Consider the following 18,541-nt stretch of genomic DNA (forward strand, 5'->3'; position numbering starts at 1 on the left):
CGCCCTGATATTAGTGTGGATTAAAGAGATCCTACTGTATTTTTAAAACATCTGTTGCTATTTAACACGAACATAAAACACCAGATAAATAAAAGTGATATTTGTTATACAACTAAATAAAATCTTATGCTTCAAAACCCATGACTTTATTGGTTGCCAAGCAATTTCCTTTCTCATTTTATTGCCTAGAAAAATATAATTATATTAAAATTATAATTTGTAAAGCTATTATCACAGAGTTTTACAAATCAGCAAATGTTAAGTCTGTCTAAGACCTGGTCTATTTACCCTTTTTATCAGACTTGAAGAAAAGGGTGAAAGTCTGTTGATCTCTTACATTTCTTCCATAGTGCAATGAATAGAACAGTTTTATGCCCAGGTTGATAAAAAAAGAAGCCCTTACAAGGTTCTCATAATCTCCATCATAATCTCTTCCGTGACCCCCCCTTTGTCAAAAAAGCCGCGTAAACCTCATTTATGCGGCTTTTTGATGGGAGGTACGGGGGGATTTCACTGAAAAGCCGCGTCTAAACTACTTTTACTTTCGAAAGCTGCACTTTCAAAAGTGCAATTGGAAGAAGATATGCAAATTCCTGCAGAAGTTGAATATCCTCTTTCGACTGTTCCTGATAGTCTAAATAAGCCCTAAGGTGCCACAGGATTGCTTATATTATACATATCATACACTTTTTATATACACACACAGAAAAATATATCTCTATACACACACACACACACACACACACACACACATACATACACATGCATACATTCAAACAGAGACACAAATATATAACACTGATGTGATATCTGTATAACTTGGAAAGATATGTGAAATTGCATGGGCATGTGAGAATTAAACATAACTTACTATATGTTAATGACAACATTGTTTACCTACTAATCCAGTGTTTCCCAAATGGTGCTCCGCGGAACCCTGGGGTTCCGCGAAGTGAACGTAAGGGTTCCGCGAGGACCTGAACACTCCCCTCCCCCCGCCCATAAAGAGACAGATGAGCCTGGTGCGCAAAGACGCTGGCTCCTTCCCCACTGCCCTTTCAGACATCTCCCGTCCCCCGCTGCTGCTCTGCTTTTACCCCGGGACCTAGCAGCAGCAACAGCTGCTTGTCCCGCTTCTGCTCCAAAGATCCCTCTCCCGCGTCCCCCGCTGCCGCTCTGCTTTTGACCTGCTAGGTCCCGGGGTAAAAGCAGAGCGGCAGCGGGGGACGCGGGAGAGGGATCTTTGGGGCAGAAGCGGGACAAGCAGCTGTTGCTGCTGCTAGGTCCCGGGGTAAAAGCAGAGCGGCAGCGGGGGACCCGGGAGAGGGATCTTTGGTTAATGGGGCAGAAGCGGAACAAGCAGCTGTTGCTGCTGCTAGGTCCCTTGCTAAAGGCAGCATGCGTGTGTGGGGGGGGAGGAGTACTATCAGTGAGTGGAACACCGGAACTCCTACTCACTGTGAGGATCGGAACAAATCCCCATACATGCTGTGAGGACACGTGGCTCCTGTGTGTGACTTTAAGTTTAAGAATTCAATCTAATATCAAAATTCCCTATGGATCGTTGGTTAAAAGACAGAACTTTAAAGAGAAAAGTGAGTACTTCAAACTCCAATATTTTTACTGAAACCAGCAAGGAAAATACTGAGGCAGCTCAAGTTAATTATGAAAAATTTCAGCTGACTAATAAGAAATGCAGGTATTGTGAGGACTATTTGGCATTTGGATTCACAAGCAATGGAAATGAAGATGCTCCAGGTGCCCAGTGTGTAGTGTGCAACAAAATATTATCTAATAGTTGTTTAGTACCTGCTAAATTGCGAAGACATTTTGAAACAAATCATCCAGAATACAAAGATAAAGACATTAGTTTTTTTAAGCAAAAGCTTGAATCGCTTGAAAAAAGTAAACTCTTCATGTCAAAAATTGCCAAATCTGATAATGAAAATGCAACAGAGGTGTCTTACAAGGTAAGCTATCGTATATCGCTCGCCGGAGAAGCACATACTATTGGGGAATCACTCATAAAACCATTTGCAAAAGATATTGTAATGTGTATGTTGGATCAGGATTCTAGTAAAAAAGTTGAGGCTGTGCCACTATCCAACAATACTGTTACACGTCGTATTGACGATCTTGCTGCTGACATCGAGAAGGAGCTTATTTTTCGGCTGCATTTATGTGATGCATATGCATTACAATTAGACGAGTCCACTGACGTTGCAGGTCTTGCAGTTCTGATTGTATTTGTCCGTTATGATTTTAATAGTTCTATTGAAGAAGACTTACTTTTATGTGAATTTTTGCAAACCAATACAACTGGTGAGAATATATTCAATTGTCTCAATAACTTTATGAAAATACATCAAATAAGCTGGGAAAAATGTGTTGATGTGTGCAGTGATGGTGCCAAAGCAATGGTAGGAACAGTGGCTGGTGCTGTAACACGAATAAAAAATGTAGCACCAAACTGCACCAGCAGTCACTGCATTCTCCACAGACACGCTCTGGTAGTTAAGAATATTTCTCCCTCTCTTAAAAATGTGTTGGACGAAGCAGTACAGATTATTAATTATATAAAAACTCGACCATTACAATCAAGACTGTTCAAAATTACGTGTGAAGATATGGGTAGTCAGCACACAGCCCTGCTTCTACGTACAGAAGTCAGGTGGCTATCACGAGGAAAAGGGCTGGTTAGATTATTTGAGTTGTGTCATGAGCTCTCCGCATATCTGATGGATCATAAATTCCAACTGTCTGATCATTTAACAGACTTTTTGTGGTTATCGAGAGTTGCGTATCTTGCAGACATCTTTACAAAACTAAATGAAGTAAATCTGTCGCTGCAAGGAAAGAATGTAAATATTTTTAATGTGAAAGACAAAATTTTGTCATTGTCACGGAAGCTACAGTTCTGGATCTCATCTGTAGGATGAAATGATTTGGATTGTTTACCAATTCTGAATGATTTCCTTGAAGAAAATGGATACAAACTTGATGAAGATATTCGCAGTGACATTGCAGATCATCTCTGCGATTTATACACGAACATCATTAAGTATTTTCCAAACATCAATGACAACAATAACTGGATTCGAAATCCATTAAGTTTAACAGAAAAGCCAGTCAGTTTTTCTACACAAGATTATGAAAACCTAATTGAAATCGCTTCAGATGGCCAATTAATACAAAAATTTAAAGAAGTTTCTCTGATTACATTTTGGAGTGATTTATGTCAAAGTCAAGAATATTCATCTTTATCAAGACGCGCAGTTTGTCAGCTGTTACCCTTTGCCAGTACATACTTGTGCGAAACTAGGTTCTTGAACTATGCAGCAACGAAAATGAAATACAGAAATTGTCTGAATGCTGCACCAGATATGCAAATCCAATTTTCTAGTATTAAACCAAATATAAAAAGAATTTGCCAAGAAAAGAAGAAAAACCACTGTTTGCATTGAAAACTATGAATATAATTAATATTATTTGTTAGTTTTATTTATTGTACATATTTAACATGATTTTTGCTGAATATAAATGAATGGTGTTATATTCAATATGTTGAATTTAAATGAATGGTGATCTCATGACCGTATTTATCATCTTATTACTATCAATTGTGGTGTACTGGCTCTGTGTGTGTTTGGGCTTTTTTTTTTTGCTCGACAAACTTAATCCCTGGCTAGGGGGTTCCTTGAAATTTTTCTGAGTTTGAAAGGGTTCCGTGGTCAAAAAAAATTGGGAAACACTGTACTAATCCATCTGAGACTTATTCTAACATTCAACCCTCACTCTCTCAAACAGCTTTAGACTGGTACATTAAAAATCAAAATAAAAAATACAAATACAAAATCCTCAGCCCTCCAAAGAAGCATTTACTCCACCTCTTTCTTCTCCTTCCGAAAGTTACCCTTGCCTGAGGCTTGGGATATGTAATATTCAGTCCTACGCCAGTAATTACCCTTTCAATACATAAAAATGTCATGATTTTGAAATTTTCTATCTTACAGCCCTGCGGGGCTAGTCACAGGAAGGCACCCAGCCTCCTCCATGGGGTCCAACTCCCCTATATAGCTCTGGATAGGTGTAAGAGTATGGATTTTAAGGCTGTAACATTTTCAGATTTTTAAAAAATCTCTTGTACTTTTTAGTGATTTTATAGCCCCATGTATAGTTGGACTTTGGGTTAATAATCTAGCTTTCCTAACACAGAGATATGACAAACAGTCCCAATAAAAACAAATTAAAACTCCGAGTTTGCTACATCTGTAACATATGTGACACACAGAGAATACACAATAAGGTGGCATGAAGGTTTTATCAATGTGAGCTTTGAGAGCCCAGTGTCGGACCTGAGACTTACTCTTGCCGACTACAGTGGTGATCTACATAATTCAGCTGTGACTCCATCTTTCATAAGTAATATCAGCACTCCAAACTCATTATCACCACATCTTATATTTTTTCTCTAGTATGTGTGGGTATACAGAATTATACACACACACTATGGCTCAGATTTCAAAGCTATCACATAGGGCTTTGCATGTCCAATTTCCATTGATTTTTACTTCAAACTGTGTGTCCAAATCCCTTGGGAACCTTTGGAAGCCTCAGCCTATATGAATATGTAAGCTACTCAGATTCTTTCAGACTGCAGTAAGGCAAATCATGGGACATGTCTATCTCAGCATAATTATCACGAGTCTTAAAATAAATAATGCTGAAATGGTGCTGGTGGCATAACAGACCTCTCTCCACCTGAAGATGCAGCACTCTTCTGTTGTGATATGCTTGCCTATGCAACAACTGCCAATCCCATTGTGTTCTTTAATTGCTTTGTGAACTCTGTGGTTGTGTCTACATTGGCACCCTTTTCCGTAAAAGGGATGCTAATGAGACACTTCGGAATTGCAAATGCCGCGGGGGATTTAAATATCCCCCACGGCATTTGCATGAACATGGCTGCCGCTTTTTTCCGGCTCGGGTTTTTGCCGGAGAAAAGCGTCAGTCTAGACGGGATCTTGTGGAAAATAAAGCCTTTTCCGGAAGATCCCTTATTCCTACTTAAAATCCCCCAGTGGGTTGCTGGGGGATTTTATTTGTCTTTTACTAGGGCGGGTAGGTGGCTTTTGTAGCATTGTCTGGACATCATTATTTAGATATCTAATTGCTACAGATACATTCTTTCAGGGCCTACATAGTTTTCATGCCCCAGTCCAAAACTGTATAATATTCAGAAAACATGCCTCATTTGAGAGAACAGGCTTTACTGTATTATGACACAAAGAATGTACCTCTGAAAGTGGCCTCAAACATCTATCATATATGCAGCTTGCAGTATTTAGCCAATGTACTCAATTAATGTTACCCTGTGGTCTTAGCAGAGATCCTCTAAAGAGGAAATGTTTTTATAGCATTCAGGAGATGGTTATCACTCTAAAACCAGGTTTGAACTAAAAGACTTTTTCCTGATCCGCTACAGCGGGGACAAAAGGGAGACAGGGAATAGAGAGGGGAAATCAAATCAGTATCTTAGATGTCTTTTTATACAAAGGATGCATCTACACTGCACACACAACTTGAAATAAGCTTTGCAAATTGAGCTACACAAACTGCATAGCTTATTTCAAGTTAATTTCAAAATAGCTTAATCACTATCTGAAATGTCCCTTAATCCTTGTGGAACAAGGTTTACAGGGATGTCGGAATAGTGCACCCATTATTTTGAAAGATATTTCGATTAACAAGTGCACTGTCAAGACGTGGAATCACTATGCATTGTGTGAAATAGTTATGCACCGTATGTATTCCAAAATAGTGCTGCAGTGTAGACATACCCAAAGTGATTACAAATTATGTTTTAATGGGCCAGGAGAGCAAACTTCTAAAGTAAGTGTCTTGAATTACAGCTTAAATAGCAGTTTCAGGGGTAAGGGCTCAGACAGAGAGAGATGCATCCTAGCAGTGAATGGATGGCTGAATGAATGGTGTTATCAGGATCACTTTGCCTTCCTTGATCATGGAATCATGTTCTGGGAAAAAGGACTGTGGAGAGTAGATGGGATCCACCTACTGAGAAAGTGGAAGAATATCTTTGGATACAGACTTGCTAGCCTACTGAGTCAAGCTTTAAAATAGATTTTATCACAGCAGGAAACAAAAGCCAATAGGTAAGTAAAAAACATGGAGATCTAGGATCTGGAGGGATCATGGGCAATTATAGCCAGAACAAAGGAGAGAACAGGGAACACAAAGAAGAAATTAAGTTGGTATCTCAGATTGTGTGTATACTAATGCGAGATTTACAACAAATAAACAGCAACAATCACTTTTTTTTAACAGGGTAACAAGCCTTGGGGGAAGCAGTAGATGTGGTATATCTTGACTTCAGTAAAGCTTTTGATAGTATCTCTCATATTCTTCTTGTAAACAAATTAGAGAAATGCAATCTAAAAGGAACTACTAAAAGATGGATGCATAACTGATTGGATGACTGCTTAGTAGTTATCAATGGTTCACAGTCATGGTGAAGGGCATAAAGAGTGGGGTCCCACAGGGATCAGTTCTGGGTCCAGTTCTGTTCAATATCTTCATCAATGAGAGAGAGTACAATTATAAATTTTGCAGACAATGCCAAGCAGGAAGGGATTACTAGTGGTTTGGAGACAGGCATGAAATTTAAAATAAATGTAAACAAACTGCAAAAATGCTCTGAAGTAAATAGGATGAAAATCAATAAGCAACAATGCAAAATCCTCCACTTAGGAAGGAACAATCTGTGAAAGTAAGCAATTTGCCCAGTGTGGCATACTGGAAAGAGAGTGGCCAGCTGGCATTGGGGCTGTACATGTTGCTGGCCATCATACACAGGTAAGGTTCCCATGTTGCTGCTGGGCATGGTTGGCTCACTTCTTCCATTCTGTCCCCCATCCTCCGCAGCCAGAGTCCAAACCACTCCCTCCTGCATGGCACTCTGTCTCAGTGCTGGACATATGAGGATTGGGAAGGTAGGCCTCACCCCTGGAGGGCCCAAGCCAGCACTCACAGCTCCTGGGTGGCCATAGAGCACCCAGGCTGCAGCCCTGAAGCTCAGGCGACTGAGCAACATGTTCGCTGTCCTAGCCCCAAGTATCCAGCAGCCAGGCAATACGGCTGCTGTCCCAGCCAGCCTCAGGTATCCAGCAGCCAGGCCAGCTGCCTAGGCCAGCCCTGAGGATCTGGCAGTCAGGCAGCGTGGTAACCACACTTCCAGCTCTGAGCCCCACCCCCATTACCTTGCCCTGAGTCCCCCACACACCCAACCTCCTGCCATGACTCCGGCACCCTCCCCATCTCCTCACTGAGCTCTCCACACGCTACTCTGATTCCTGCACCCTCACAAACCTGTCCTGAGTTCCTCCCTACCCCATACCTCTCTCCTGCTGCCCTGACTCCTGCACCCCCCATATCTCCATCTCTTGCCTGAATTCCCACACTCACTGCAACACCATCCTCAGAGCCCCCAGCACTGCAACTCATACTTAATCACAACCTCCTCCCCTCCTGCTCTGAGGGCCCTCCAAATGGTGTGGGGGAGGAGAGGAGTTTCACAATAAGAAAGTGCTTGTAAGAAATTTAAGTCACTTTCACCCCTGGTTGCACACATACAAAATGGGAAATGACTGCCTAGGAAGGAGTACTGCAGAAAGGAATCTGGGTGTCACAGTGGACCACAATCTAAATATGAATCAACAGTGTAAAATTATTGGAAAAAAAAGAACATCATTTTGGGCTATATTAGCAGGAATGTTTTAAGCAAGACATGAGATATACTTCTGCTCAGCACAGATTTGGCCTCAACTGTAGTATTGTGTCTAGTTCTGGGGGCTACTTTTCAGGAAAGAAGTGGACAAATTGAAGAAAGTCCACAGAATAACAAGAAAAATAATTAAAAGTTAAGAAAACATGACCCCTCCGAGGCACAATTGAAAAAAAATGGGTTTATTTAGCTTAAAAAAGAGAAGACAGAGGGGACATGATAACCATTCTTAATAAAAGGATGTTACAAGGAGAAGGGGGGGAAATTGTTCTCCTTAAATGCTGAGAATAGGACAAAAAGTAATGGGCTTACATTGCAGCAACACAGGTTTACATTGGACATTAGGAAAAATTTCCTCTCATGGTAGTTAAGCACGAGAATAAATTGCCAGGGGAGATGGTGGAATATCCATCATTGGAGATTTTTAATAGCAGATTAGACACCTTTCAGTGTGGTCCAGATAATGCTTAGTCCTACAACGAGTGCAGGGAACTGAAGTAAATGACTTCTTGAAGTCCCTTCCAGTCCCATGATTCTATGATTGTTTAAAAGCACTAAATTGATTTTTATTATCTCTAGCTTATTCACTCAATGAAGGGCACACTACATCTGAATTAAAAAAAAATGGAGGCAGAAATAGAGCGGACAAATCCTCTGTGTTCCCAAATATTTGTGTCTTCTCCTTTTGACAGGTTTTATTTGCTGTGAAAGTTAAAACTTAATCCAGACCTTTCAAATTCCCTGTCCAGAGGTAGGCAATGTAATCCCCTTTAACCAGGAAACCATACAAATCTGCAGCTATGCAACAAAACATTCTTCTGGGATATCACAGTGGCACTGACTGTAGTTATGAAGTTTTACTGTAAAAGGCCTTTAGGAATTAAGCAATAAAGAGTACAAGTGAAATGAGATTAGAAAAAGCAAAACCTAAAGAGGCTTTAAAAATCTACTTTTAGAATTTGTGCATACTTTTGAACACCATAAGCCAATTCAGGTCTTGATTCAACAGTAAGACTATATACAGTAAAACTCCACTGGTCCGGCATCCAATGGTCCAGCACTCCTGATGGGCCGGCACCATCTGGAACCCAGAAGTGCTCTGGGCAGCCGGACAATTGGAGCTGCTCTGCCCCCGGCTTCCCTGAGTCAGCTGCTGGTCAGCTTCAGCAGCGGCTGACTTGGGGACGCCTGGCGCAGAGCAGCTGGGGTGCTGCTGGGTTGGTCCCATAGTGCCGCTCCTCAGCGTTGTGGGACCAACCCGGCAGCACCCCAGCTGCTCTGCCCCGGGCTTCCCGTAGTCAGCCGCTGGTCAGTTTCAGCAGCAGCTGACTTGGGGAAGTCTGGTGCAGAGCAGCTGGGGTGCTGCCGGGTTGGTCCCGCAGCGCCGAGGGGTGCATCCCCCCGATTCCACCCCAGATCCCTCATAGCCCCCCCTTCCGATAGTCCGACGTATCTGATAATCCAGCACCCCCTGGGTCCTAAAGGTGCCAGATTTTCGGAAGTTTACTGTACTACTTTGATTCTCAATTTTAAAACAACATTTCATTACATTATGATTACATCTAAATGTGCAATGGATTTGTCTATGGGACTAAAATAAAAGTATGTTAATAGTTCAAGTTCTTGCCACAATTTTATATTGGGAATAGGACTTACTTGTTAAGTATTTTGGCTCTTTTAGCACTTGAAAAATTCTCCAGTTGCAAAGATTCTTGTGTAAGAAAAGCAACAGCCAGGTGGAAGTAGTTGTTCCAAAGCTGAAAATCAGATAGATGAGAAGAATAAATAATATTGAATCTTTGAAGTGTTCTTCTGCACATCCATAGAACATCTTAAAATACAGTTTATGTGCATTTTAATAGAAAAAAGCAATGGACATCCTCTTCTTGAAGAGCTCTTAGACCATCTACATATTGTTTATATTTTTAACAAAATTGACTGTTTACACAAAATCAAAGGTATTTTGATTATTCAAACACAATGAAATATGAATGCATGAGTCTCTGTGAGTGTGTGTGTGTATATATATATATATAGAGAGAGAGCGAGAGCGAGAGTCATATATATAGATATAGATGTATATAGTCATATATATAGTGATATATATTTAAACATCAATAATGGGGATGTTAATTTGGATTAATCAACTAATTGAGCAGTCGATGGAATTTCCATTGTCTACTCAATTTGTCGATGGGGGGGGGGGGGGGAGCGCTCCCTATGCTGCTGTGCTTCTCCCTTTGAATTGTACAAGAACCACCTGCAGCTTTTGTACCTTTCAAAGGAAAAGGCAGCAAGACTGCTTAGGTGATGGGGGGAGCCAGCTTTTAAGCTGGCTCCCCCCAGCACCATCTCCTGCTCCCCCCCTTGCTGCCTCTCTCTAACAGAGGCAGCGCAAGGGGTGTGTGTGAAGCGACTAGTTGAGTGACTACTCGACTATCTGATAAGCTCATGCTTATTGGTTAGTCAACTAGTCGCTTACATTCCTAATCCATAATTTCATTTATATATGAATAAGTGTGTGTGTGTGTGTGTGTGTGTGTGTGTGTGCGCGTGCATGAGAGAGTGACAGAGATTTAAGTTTACTGAATGTCCATATAAAAGCTTGTTGAGGGACAGATAGGGCTGCCTGTTCCATATACAGTTATTTTTGGATATACTTTTAGGAACATAAGTCTGGAAGTGACCTCTGAGTCATTGAGTCCAGTCCCTTGCTATCGTATCATGTTTCTCTTGAGGTGGGTGACAGGGAAGGGATCACGTGAGGATTACCTGTTGTGATCCTTTCCTCTGGGGCATCTGGTATTGGCCACTGTCGGCAGACAGGATACTGGGCTAGATGGACCCAGTATGGCCGTTCTTATGTTCTTATAGGCAATCTCATTCCCTCATCTCATTCATAAACGTGTCACACTATCTCAGAACTAATTAGGTTGTTTGCTCCCATTGCTATTGGAAAGTAACATGTTCCAGAACCTCACTTCTTTAATGGTCAGTTTATACCCATTTGTTCTTGTATCAACTTTTTTTTTATTTTAAATAATTCTTCTCTCTTTTTCTGGTGTCCTCTCCTGCTCTTCATATACTTATTCAGAGCAATCATCTCCCCTCTCACCCTTCATTTTACTAGGCTAAGCAATCCAAGCTCTTTTATTTCTTGTCCTAAAACAGGCTCTCCCTCTATTCACCTGTTCATCCTAATAGCCCTTCTCTGCTACTGTTCTAGTTTGAAGTAATCTTTCTTGAATGTGGGTGACTAGAACAGTACACAATACTCCAGATGCCTTGTATTATAGCAGTACCATTCCCTTATCTCTAATGGAAATACCCTGCCTCATGCATCCTAAGATCCCAATTGACTTTTTATGGCTGCATCACATTAGTAGTTCACAGTTACCTCATGATCAACAAATACACCCAGATTCTAATCCTGCTCTGTTGTTTGTAATTGATGAGCCTGGAGTTTATAGCAGAATTTCTTGTTGTTAGTCCGTAAACTCATGAACTTGCACTTTGTACTTTTAAATATACAGGCAGTCCCCGGGTTACGTACAAGATAGGGACTGTAGGTTTGTTCTTAAATTGAATTTGTATGTAAGTCGGAACTGGTACATATTGTAGGGGAAACTCTAGCCAAACATTTTTTTTAGTTTTGGATAGCATAGGGAAAGGTTAACTCCCCTCTAATGTTTGTTTTGCTGTCTGTTCCCCTGTTCAGAAGATTTCACATCTATTTCTGTCCCTGTGACAAACTCAGGACTAAAGGAGTAACTCATCAAATACCAAACAGCTCTGCACCATGCTTTGAGCTAATAGCTTTATTTCCACACACCACCCAGGGTTCTAGGAGGAGGGTCCTTTTTTTGCTAACACAATGAGGCCAGCACTTTGTTTGTTTTGGTGGAGTCTTTGTTTGCCCAGGGAGCCCAGCATGTATAGGGGGAGGAGGGGCGGAGAGGCTGCTTTTGTCTGCTGTTCGGCAGCCTGTTGCTCAGGGGAGGGGGCAGCCTGTAGCTGGCAGGGGGGGAGGGGGGAGGCGTGCAGGATGCGAGGCCGCGGGGGGGGGGGGGCAGCGGGCGTGGGGAGGCACTTTTCCTCTGCCCGGCAGCTCTGCGGGATCCCTGTCCCTGTGGCCAGCTGCTGCAGGCAGAGGCCAGTTGGAGCCGGCCGAAGAGGAGGAGAAGGTGGATTCTAGGACCCAGGTGAGCGAGCCCCGGGGACGCTGCTGCGCTCCTGGAGCCCAGCATGTATAGAGGGGAGGAGGGGCAGAGAGGCTGCTTTTGTCTGCTGTTCGGCAGCCTGTTGCTCAGGGGAGGGGGCAGCCTGTTGCTGGCAGGGGGGTGGGGGGGCAGCGGGCGTGGGGAGGCACTTTTCCGCTCTGCGGGACCCCAGTCGGAGCCGGCCCGAGGAGGAGGAGGATCCTAGGACCCAGGTGAGCGAGCCCCGGGAATGCTGCTGCGCATGTGCGGGAGTTGCCTCACCCCGTTCGTATCTAGGGATCCGACGTAAGTCGGATCCACGTAAGTCGGGGACTGCCTGTATTCCCATTTCTCTTACTCCAATCTTGTAAAGCAGACAGTTCTTCCTGTGAAATATTCCTGTCCTTCCCTCTATTGATGATGCCTCCCAACTTCATGATGTCAGGAAGTATCATTAACACGTCTTCTTTTTGTGCCAAGGCCATTAATGGAAGTATTAAATGTAATCAATTCCAAAACTGATTCTTGAGGAACTCCGCTGGAAACTATCAAAGGAAGTTTCCTATAATGAATCTAAACAAATTACAACACTGTGATAATGTTAACAGTCTCCAACCCACATTCCACTATATGGCTACCTCAGAATTCGGTTTCATAAGAGCATTGCTAGTGTTCTCTCCTATTGCTACAATATCCTCTGTAGACCTCAATGCATTTTCAATATATTTTCTGAAGCACTCTGCATACTTACAGTGAAAGAAAGAAAGAAAGAAAGAAAGAAAGAAAGAAAGAAAGAAAGAAAGAAAGTGTTTCTGATTAAAAATTACATTTATATGTAAATTAGGTACAACCCTCAAGCTCTTGGGAAGTTGTCAACAGGTCTTCCAGGGCTGCAAAGGTTGTACAAGATCAATGTATTTATTTTTTTGCAGTGACAGACATAACGCACAGCTTACTTATTGGAAATATAATTTTTCAATACTCTATAAAATATTTAATCATATTTTAAAAGTCTACTACCCTAAAGAAATCCCTAGGTGACACAAACAAAATCCATTAATATATGAGATACTAGACTAAACTGTATCCTAAACTAGAGCAACATGCAGAGCAAGAGAGAGGTGGAAAGCAGTCCAGTTATGGCTTAGTGATTCTCTGAGCTAGCTCCAGATCTAACATGACATTCAGCAGCAACTAGCATAGGATTTTGAATGGGTCCTTTGCTAGTGGAGGATAAGCATAAATGAACTCTGCTGTGTCACACCATCAACTTTTCCCCCAGACCAAGAAGGGAAAGTGCTACAGGTGGAGAACCTAGTCGAGACATGTCTGTGCCAGCCAGGAGCTCCCTGAAAGCACAGGGCTGCACATTAGTCACCAGATTATGGACTTAATGCCCTGTAGTTTAAAAAGAATCTGGGCCACCATGTTATTGAGGCTTTGTTGGCTCAACAGTAAAAATGACTGCTGCACTGAGAAATCCCTGAAATGAAACTTCATACGTTTAAATCTGGCAGAGCTAGCTGGTCAATTGTCAAGCCAGAACAAAAACAGAAGAGCAGTCTTTAAGATAGCCAGTCCCAAGATCAATGCAGAGCTCTACATATCAACAGTTATATACTTAATTGAGCTTGGAAAGAGTGTACTCAATACTCAACACTAACTCCCATGTGTGAACACTTTTACTGTGTACAGAAAGTTTCATTGTGCACATTTGCTTAATAGACTTCGGAAATGTGCTAAATTACATCACCTGAGGGCACCTTCTGTGCATTATAAGGGTATGTCTACACTGCCACCCTAGTTAGAACTAGGGTGGCTAATTTAGTCATTCGAACTTGCAAATGAAGCCTGGGATTTAAATATCCTGGGCTTTATTTGCATGTTCCCGGGCGCCGCCATTTTTAAATGCCCCGTAGTTCGAACTACCTACCCGCGGCTACATGCAGCACAGACTACATAGTTTGAATTAAAGCTCCTAATTTGAACTACCGTTAAACCTCTTGCAGGAGGAATAACAGTAGTTTTAATTAGGAACTTTAATTCGAACTACCTAGTCCGTGCCACATGTAGCCACAGGCAGGTAATTCAAACTATGGGGCATTTAAAAATGGCAGCGCCTGGGAACATGCAAATAAAGGCTGGGATATTTAAATCCTGGGCTTCATTTGCAAGTTCGAGTGCCTACATTAGCCACCCTAGTTCGAACTAGGGTGGCAGTGTAGACATACCCATAGGCTGTGTCTACATTGGCACCCTTTTCCGGAAAAGGGATGCTAATGAGACACTTCGGAATTGCAAATGCCACGGGGGATTTAAATATCCCCCGTGGCATTTGCATGAACATGGCTGCCGCTTTTTTCCGGCTCGGGGTTTTGCCGGAGAAAAGCGCCAGTCTAGACGGGATCTTGCGTAAAATAAAGCCTTTTCCGGAAGATCCCTTATTCCTACTTGAAAAGGCTTCCGGAAAAGGCTTTATTTTCCGCAAGATCCCGTCTAGACTGGCGCTTTTCTCTGGCAAAACCCCGAGCCGGAAAAAAGCGACAGCCATGTTCATGCAAATGCCGCGGGGGATATTTAAATCCCCCGCGGCATTTGCAATTCCGACTGGTGTCATTAGCATCCCTTTTCCGGAAAGGGGTGCCAATGTAGACACAGCCTTAGAGTGTCCACAGAGGGACTTACTGCTGTATAGCTAGTGCACTTTAAATTCACACCCCAGGTTACTGAACACTAACTTACTCAATGCTTAAGTGAGTAGATTTCACTTCAAGTTCTTTAAATAGCTCTGGAAATCCCATAGGTCATAAGAACATAAGGATGGCCGTACTGGGTCAGGCCAAAGATCCATCTAGCCCAGTAGCCTGTTTGCTGACAGTGGCCAGCACCAGGTGCCGCAGTTGGGGTGGACCGAAGACAGTGATCAAGCGATTTGTCTCCTGCCATCCATCTCCAGCCTCTGACAAACAGAGGCCAGGGACACCATTTCTATCCTCTGGCTAACAGCCTTTTATGGACCTAACCTCCATGAAATTATCTAGCTTCTCTTTAAACTCTGTTACAGTCCTAGCCTTCACATCCTTCTCTGTCAGATTCATTAAAACACCATGGTGAAGTTGTATCTTCTCTCATGCCCCACAAATGTAGGACAGCGAACCACACAAACAGTGAATTTGGTCCATACATAAGTATGAGTCACAAAGCAGGCAGAAGTCTCAGAGGGGTAGCCGTGTTACTCTGTAGCTTAAAAAAGCCCCTAAAAATCCCAACAACGAGTATTCCTGTAGCACCTTAAAAACTAACAAAAGAATATAGATAGTATCACAAGCTTTTGTGAGCACAACCCACTTCTTCAGATGTGAAGAAGTAGGTTGTGCCCAAAAAAACTCATGATACTATCTATATACTTTTGTTAGTCTCTAAGGTGCTAAAGTAGGTAGAAAACTGTTCAGAGCTAAAACACTTAACTCTGAATTCAAGTGCAGACAACCTAGATTCACCTTGCTGTTTATTAGCCAGAACTGTTCCACTGAGACCTTTTAGAAGCTAGGGTGGGAAAGAGCGATTTTGTCTTCATCAACATTATGATAATGGCATAAGAATATAATGCAGTAAGTTAATATGGATGTGTTTACACAGAATCATTAGCTTGAAATAAACTATGCAATTTGCAAATTGCATAACTTATTATAAGTGTACTTCAAAATAGCTTATTTTGTAATTTGGCATTGTCTACACAGCGCCAAATTTCAAAATAACTCACTATTCTTAAATGCCCCATAACCCTTGTGGAATGAGGGTTACCGGAAAGTTGGAATAAGCTGCCCGTTATTTCAAAATCTATTTCGAAATAACAGGCTACTTCAATGGACAGAGAAGAGCTATTTGGGGATACTTCCAGTATCCTGAAATAGCTCCAGATTGCAGACGTACCAATACCGAGTGCAATTTCAGACTTGTATAAGAGTGCAATTTCCACTATAGACATTTTGCTTTTCCCCTTTCACTTTCATCTGCTGCAATGCTATTTGTGAATTATCTCATTGCAACTTACCCTACCAAAATTAACCTAATGAAAATGTCAAAAATGGCATTTCCAACACAGCACAAGATTTTTCCTGTTACTCAAAACAAGAAGCACTCTTTCTGTTATACTGGTTTAAGTTCTCACAACAATTTTCCAGGCAAAAATAAAGGCAGCAGAGTGAAACTGACTGGGACCACCTGGAAGAACTGATGATGCGTGAATTCAACACAGTTAGTGCTAGGAAGAAAGGGAGTGGGAAACACTCAGGCTTTTAAGGCTTTGTGATGAATTTCAGGAATAAAATATAGTGAACTCTTCTGAGGCCTTTCACTCTGAGAAAACCCCCTACTATTTTAGCATTTGAGACATTTATTATTATGGGGATGAGTAGACCACTGAAAAGGGAATTGGCAGAACAGATTTAACAAGCCAAAAACTAAGAAAAGAATAAAAAGGATTATAAAGAAACATCAAAGGTGAACGTGTGTGTGCGCATATACTGTATTCATATAAGAAAGAGACAGGAGAGAACCTAAGGCAAGAATAAGATAGCGGAGATCAAGAAAACAAAGTGTGTTTTAATATGGTGAAATATAAAGTCATAAATCTAGGATCAAGAAGATAGGCCATATTTACGGGATGGGAAAATCTACCTTGGGAAGCAGTGACTATGAAACAGACTTAGGGGTCATGGTAGATAATCAGCTGAACATGAGCTCCCAGTGCAATACTGTAGCCAAAAAGAGCTAATGCAATCTTTGGACATGTAAAAGAATAATAAAATCAAGAAGAAGTTGAAAGGTTATATATTACCTATGTTTTTGGCACTGGGGAAACCACTAATGGAACACTGTTTCCTATTCTGGTGTCCGTGATTCAAGAAGGATGTCAATAAATTGGAAACTGTTCAAAGAAGAACTATGAGAACAATAACTTTATTTAAAATCCGGTCTTTTAATGACTGAAGTCTTTTGATTAAATTTATTTTAACAAAGAGAAAGTTAAGTGTTGGTACAGTGGAGAAGTACCTTTATGGGGAACAACAATTTGATAATAGACTCTTCAGTTTAGCAGACAAAAGTACAAGATCTATTTGTAGGAAGCTGAAGCTAGAAAAATCCAGATTAGAAATAAAGAGCAAATTTTTTAAGTCAGAGTAATTAACCATTGGAACGCTTTACCAAGAAGAGTGGTAGATTTTCCATCACTGGTATTTTAAAATCATGATGGTATGTTTTTCTAAAAAGATTTGTTCCAGTACAAACACAAAATAGTTTAATTAATGAATTAATTCATTCATTCATTCAATTAAGGCCTATGGCTTAGGTTGTAGAGGAGAAAGGACCAGATGATCACAATGATTTCAAGAAATTTATGAATGATGTATGACACCATTTTTAAATCAGTCATTGTTTCCAAAACCAGATATCTAACATGGAAAGTAAGTGGCAGCCTAGTGCCCAAGTCAGACAGCCACCTAAATCAAATTTTGCTGTCCTTAGATGACATTTTTGGAGACCCCATAGGACACCTCTAAATCAGAATATAGCCTACAATTCCTAACCTACAATGCTTCCATTCTTAAAGGAGGAGTTCAAATAGGGTATATCTACACTAGCCACTCTAGTTCGAACTAGGGTGGCTAATGTAGTCATTCGAACTTGCAACTGAAGCCTGGGATTAAAATATCCCAGGCTTTATTTGCATGTTCCTGGGCGCTGCCATTTTTAAATGCCCGGTAGTTCGGACTCCATGCCTGCGGCGACATGCGGCACAGGCTAGGTAGTTCGAATTAAAGCCCCTAATTCTGACTACCGTTACTTCTCATTGCAGAAGGAGTAATGGTAGTCCGAATTAGGGGCTTTAGTTCGAACTACCTGGCCCATGCCACGTGTAGCTGCGGGTAGGGAGTCTGAACTACTCGGCATTTAAAAATGGCGGCGCCCAGGAACATGCAAATAAAGCCCAGGATATTTTAATCCCGGGCTTCATTTGCAAGTTCAAATGACTACATTAGCCACCCTAGTTCGAACTAGGGTGGCTAGTGTAGACATACCCATACATTACGAGTTTGTATGCTCCATGCTATTCACACTAATCTGATAGTTTGATTCATTAAATAATTGTAAAATCTTCTCAAACATTGAATTATTTTTAAATGTGATCTCACAGCAGAGATCCTGTTGTAGTTCAGATTTCAGAGGGGCCTGAGTTGCAAAGTTTGCATCTGGTCATTTAAACATTCTTCTATAAGGCTAGTGGTTATTATGATAAATGCATTATAGACTCCTTGAATCATATAATTAGCTAAAAATCATAGCTTTTATTTTTGCAAGTAAGTTTCTTATCTTCATGGATGGGAAGAAAAACTTGAAATTTGTGTACAGCGGGTAACTGATGCAAACATATACATCTGAGTCTGCAGACAGCCTGAAACAAGGTCTCTAAAACAGGGAATTAATTCCATGAATTTCAATGAAATGTTAACTCCAAAACTGAGTGCTCTGGGGAACC

The 18,541-nt window shown here is 41.5% G+C and overlaps 1 protein-coding gene across 2 annotated transcripts in view; it reads right to left on the reverse strand.

Moving 5' to 3' along the window:
• DOCK1 (dedicator of cytokinesis 1) overlaps positions 1-18,541 on the reverse strand; it is a 572,428-nt gene that overhangs the window by 131,422 nt on the left and 422,465 nt on the right. For both annotated transcript variants that reach the window (XM_075935276.1, XM_075935277.1), the window contains exon 31: positions 9,458-9,558. In XM_075935276.1, the coding sequence (XP_075791391.1) occupies positions 9,458-9,558 (101 nt within the window). The remainder of the gene's footprint in view (positions 1-9,457; positions 9,559-18,541) is intronic.

This window comes from Pelodiscus sinensis, chromosome 8, assembly GCF_049634645.1.
Source record: "Pelodiscus sinensis isolate JC-2024 chromosome 8, ASM4963464v1, whole genome shotgun sequence".
Lineage (NCBI taxonomy): Eukaryota > Metazoa > Chordata > Testudines > Trionychidae > Pelodiscus > Pelodiscus sinensis.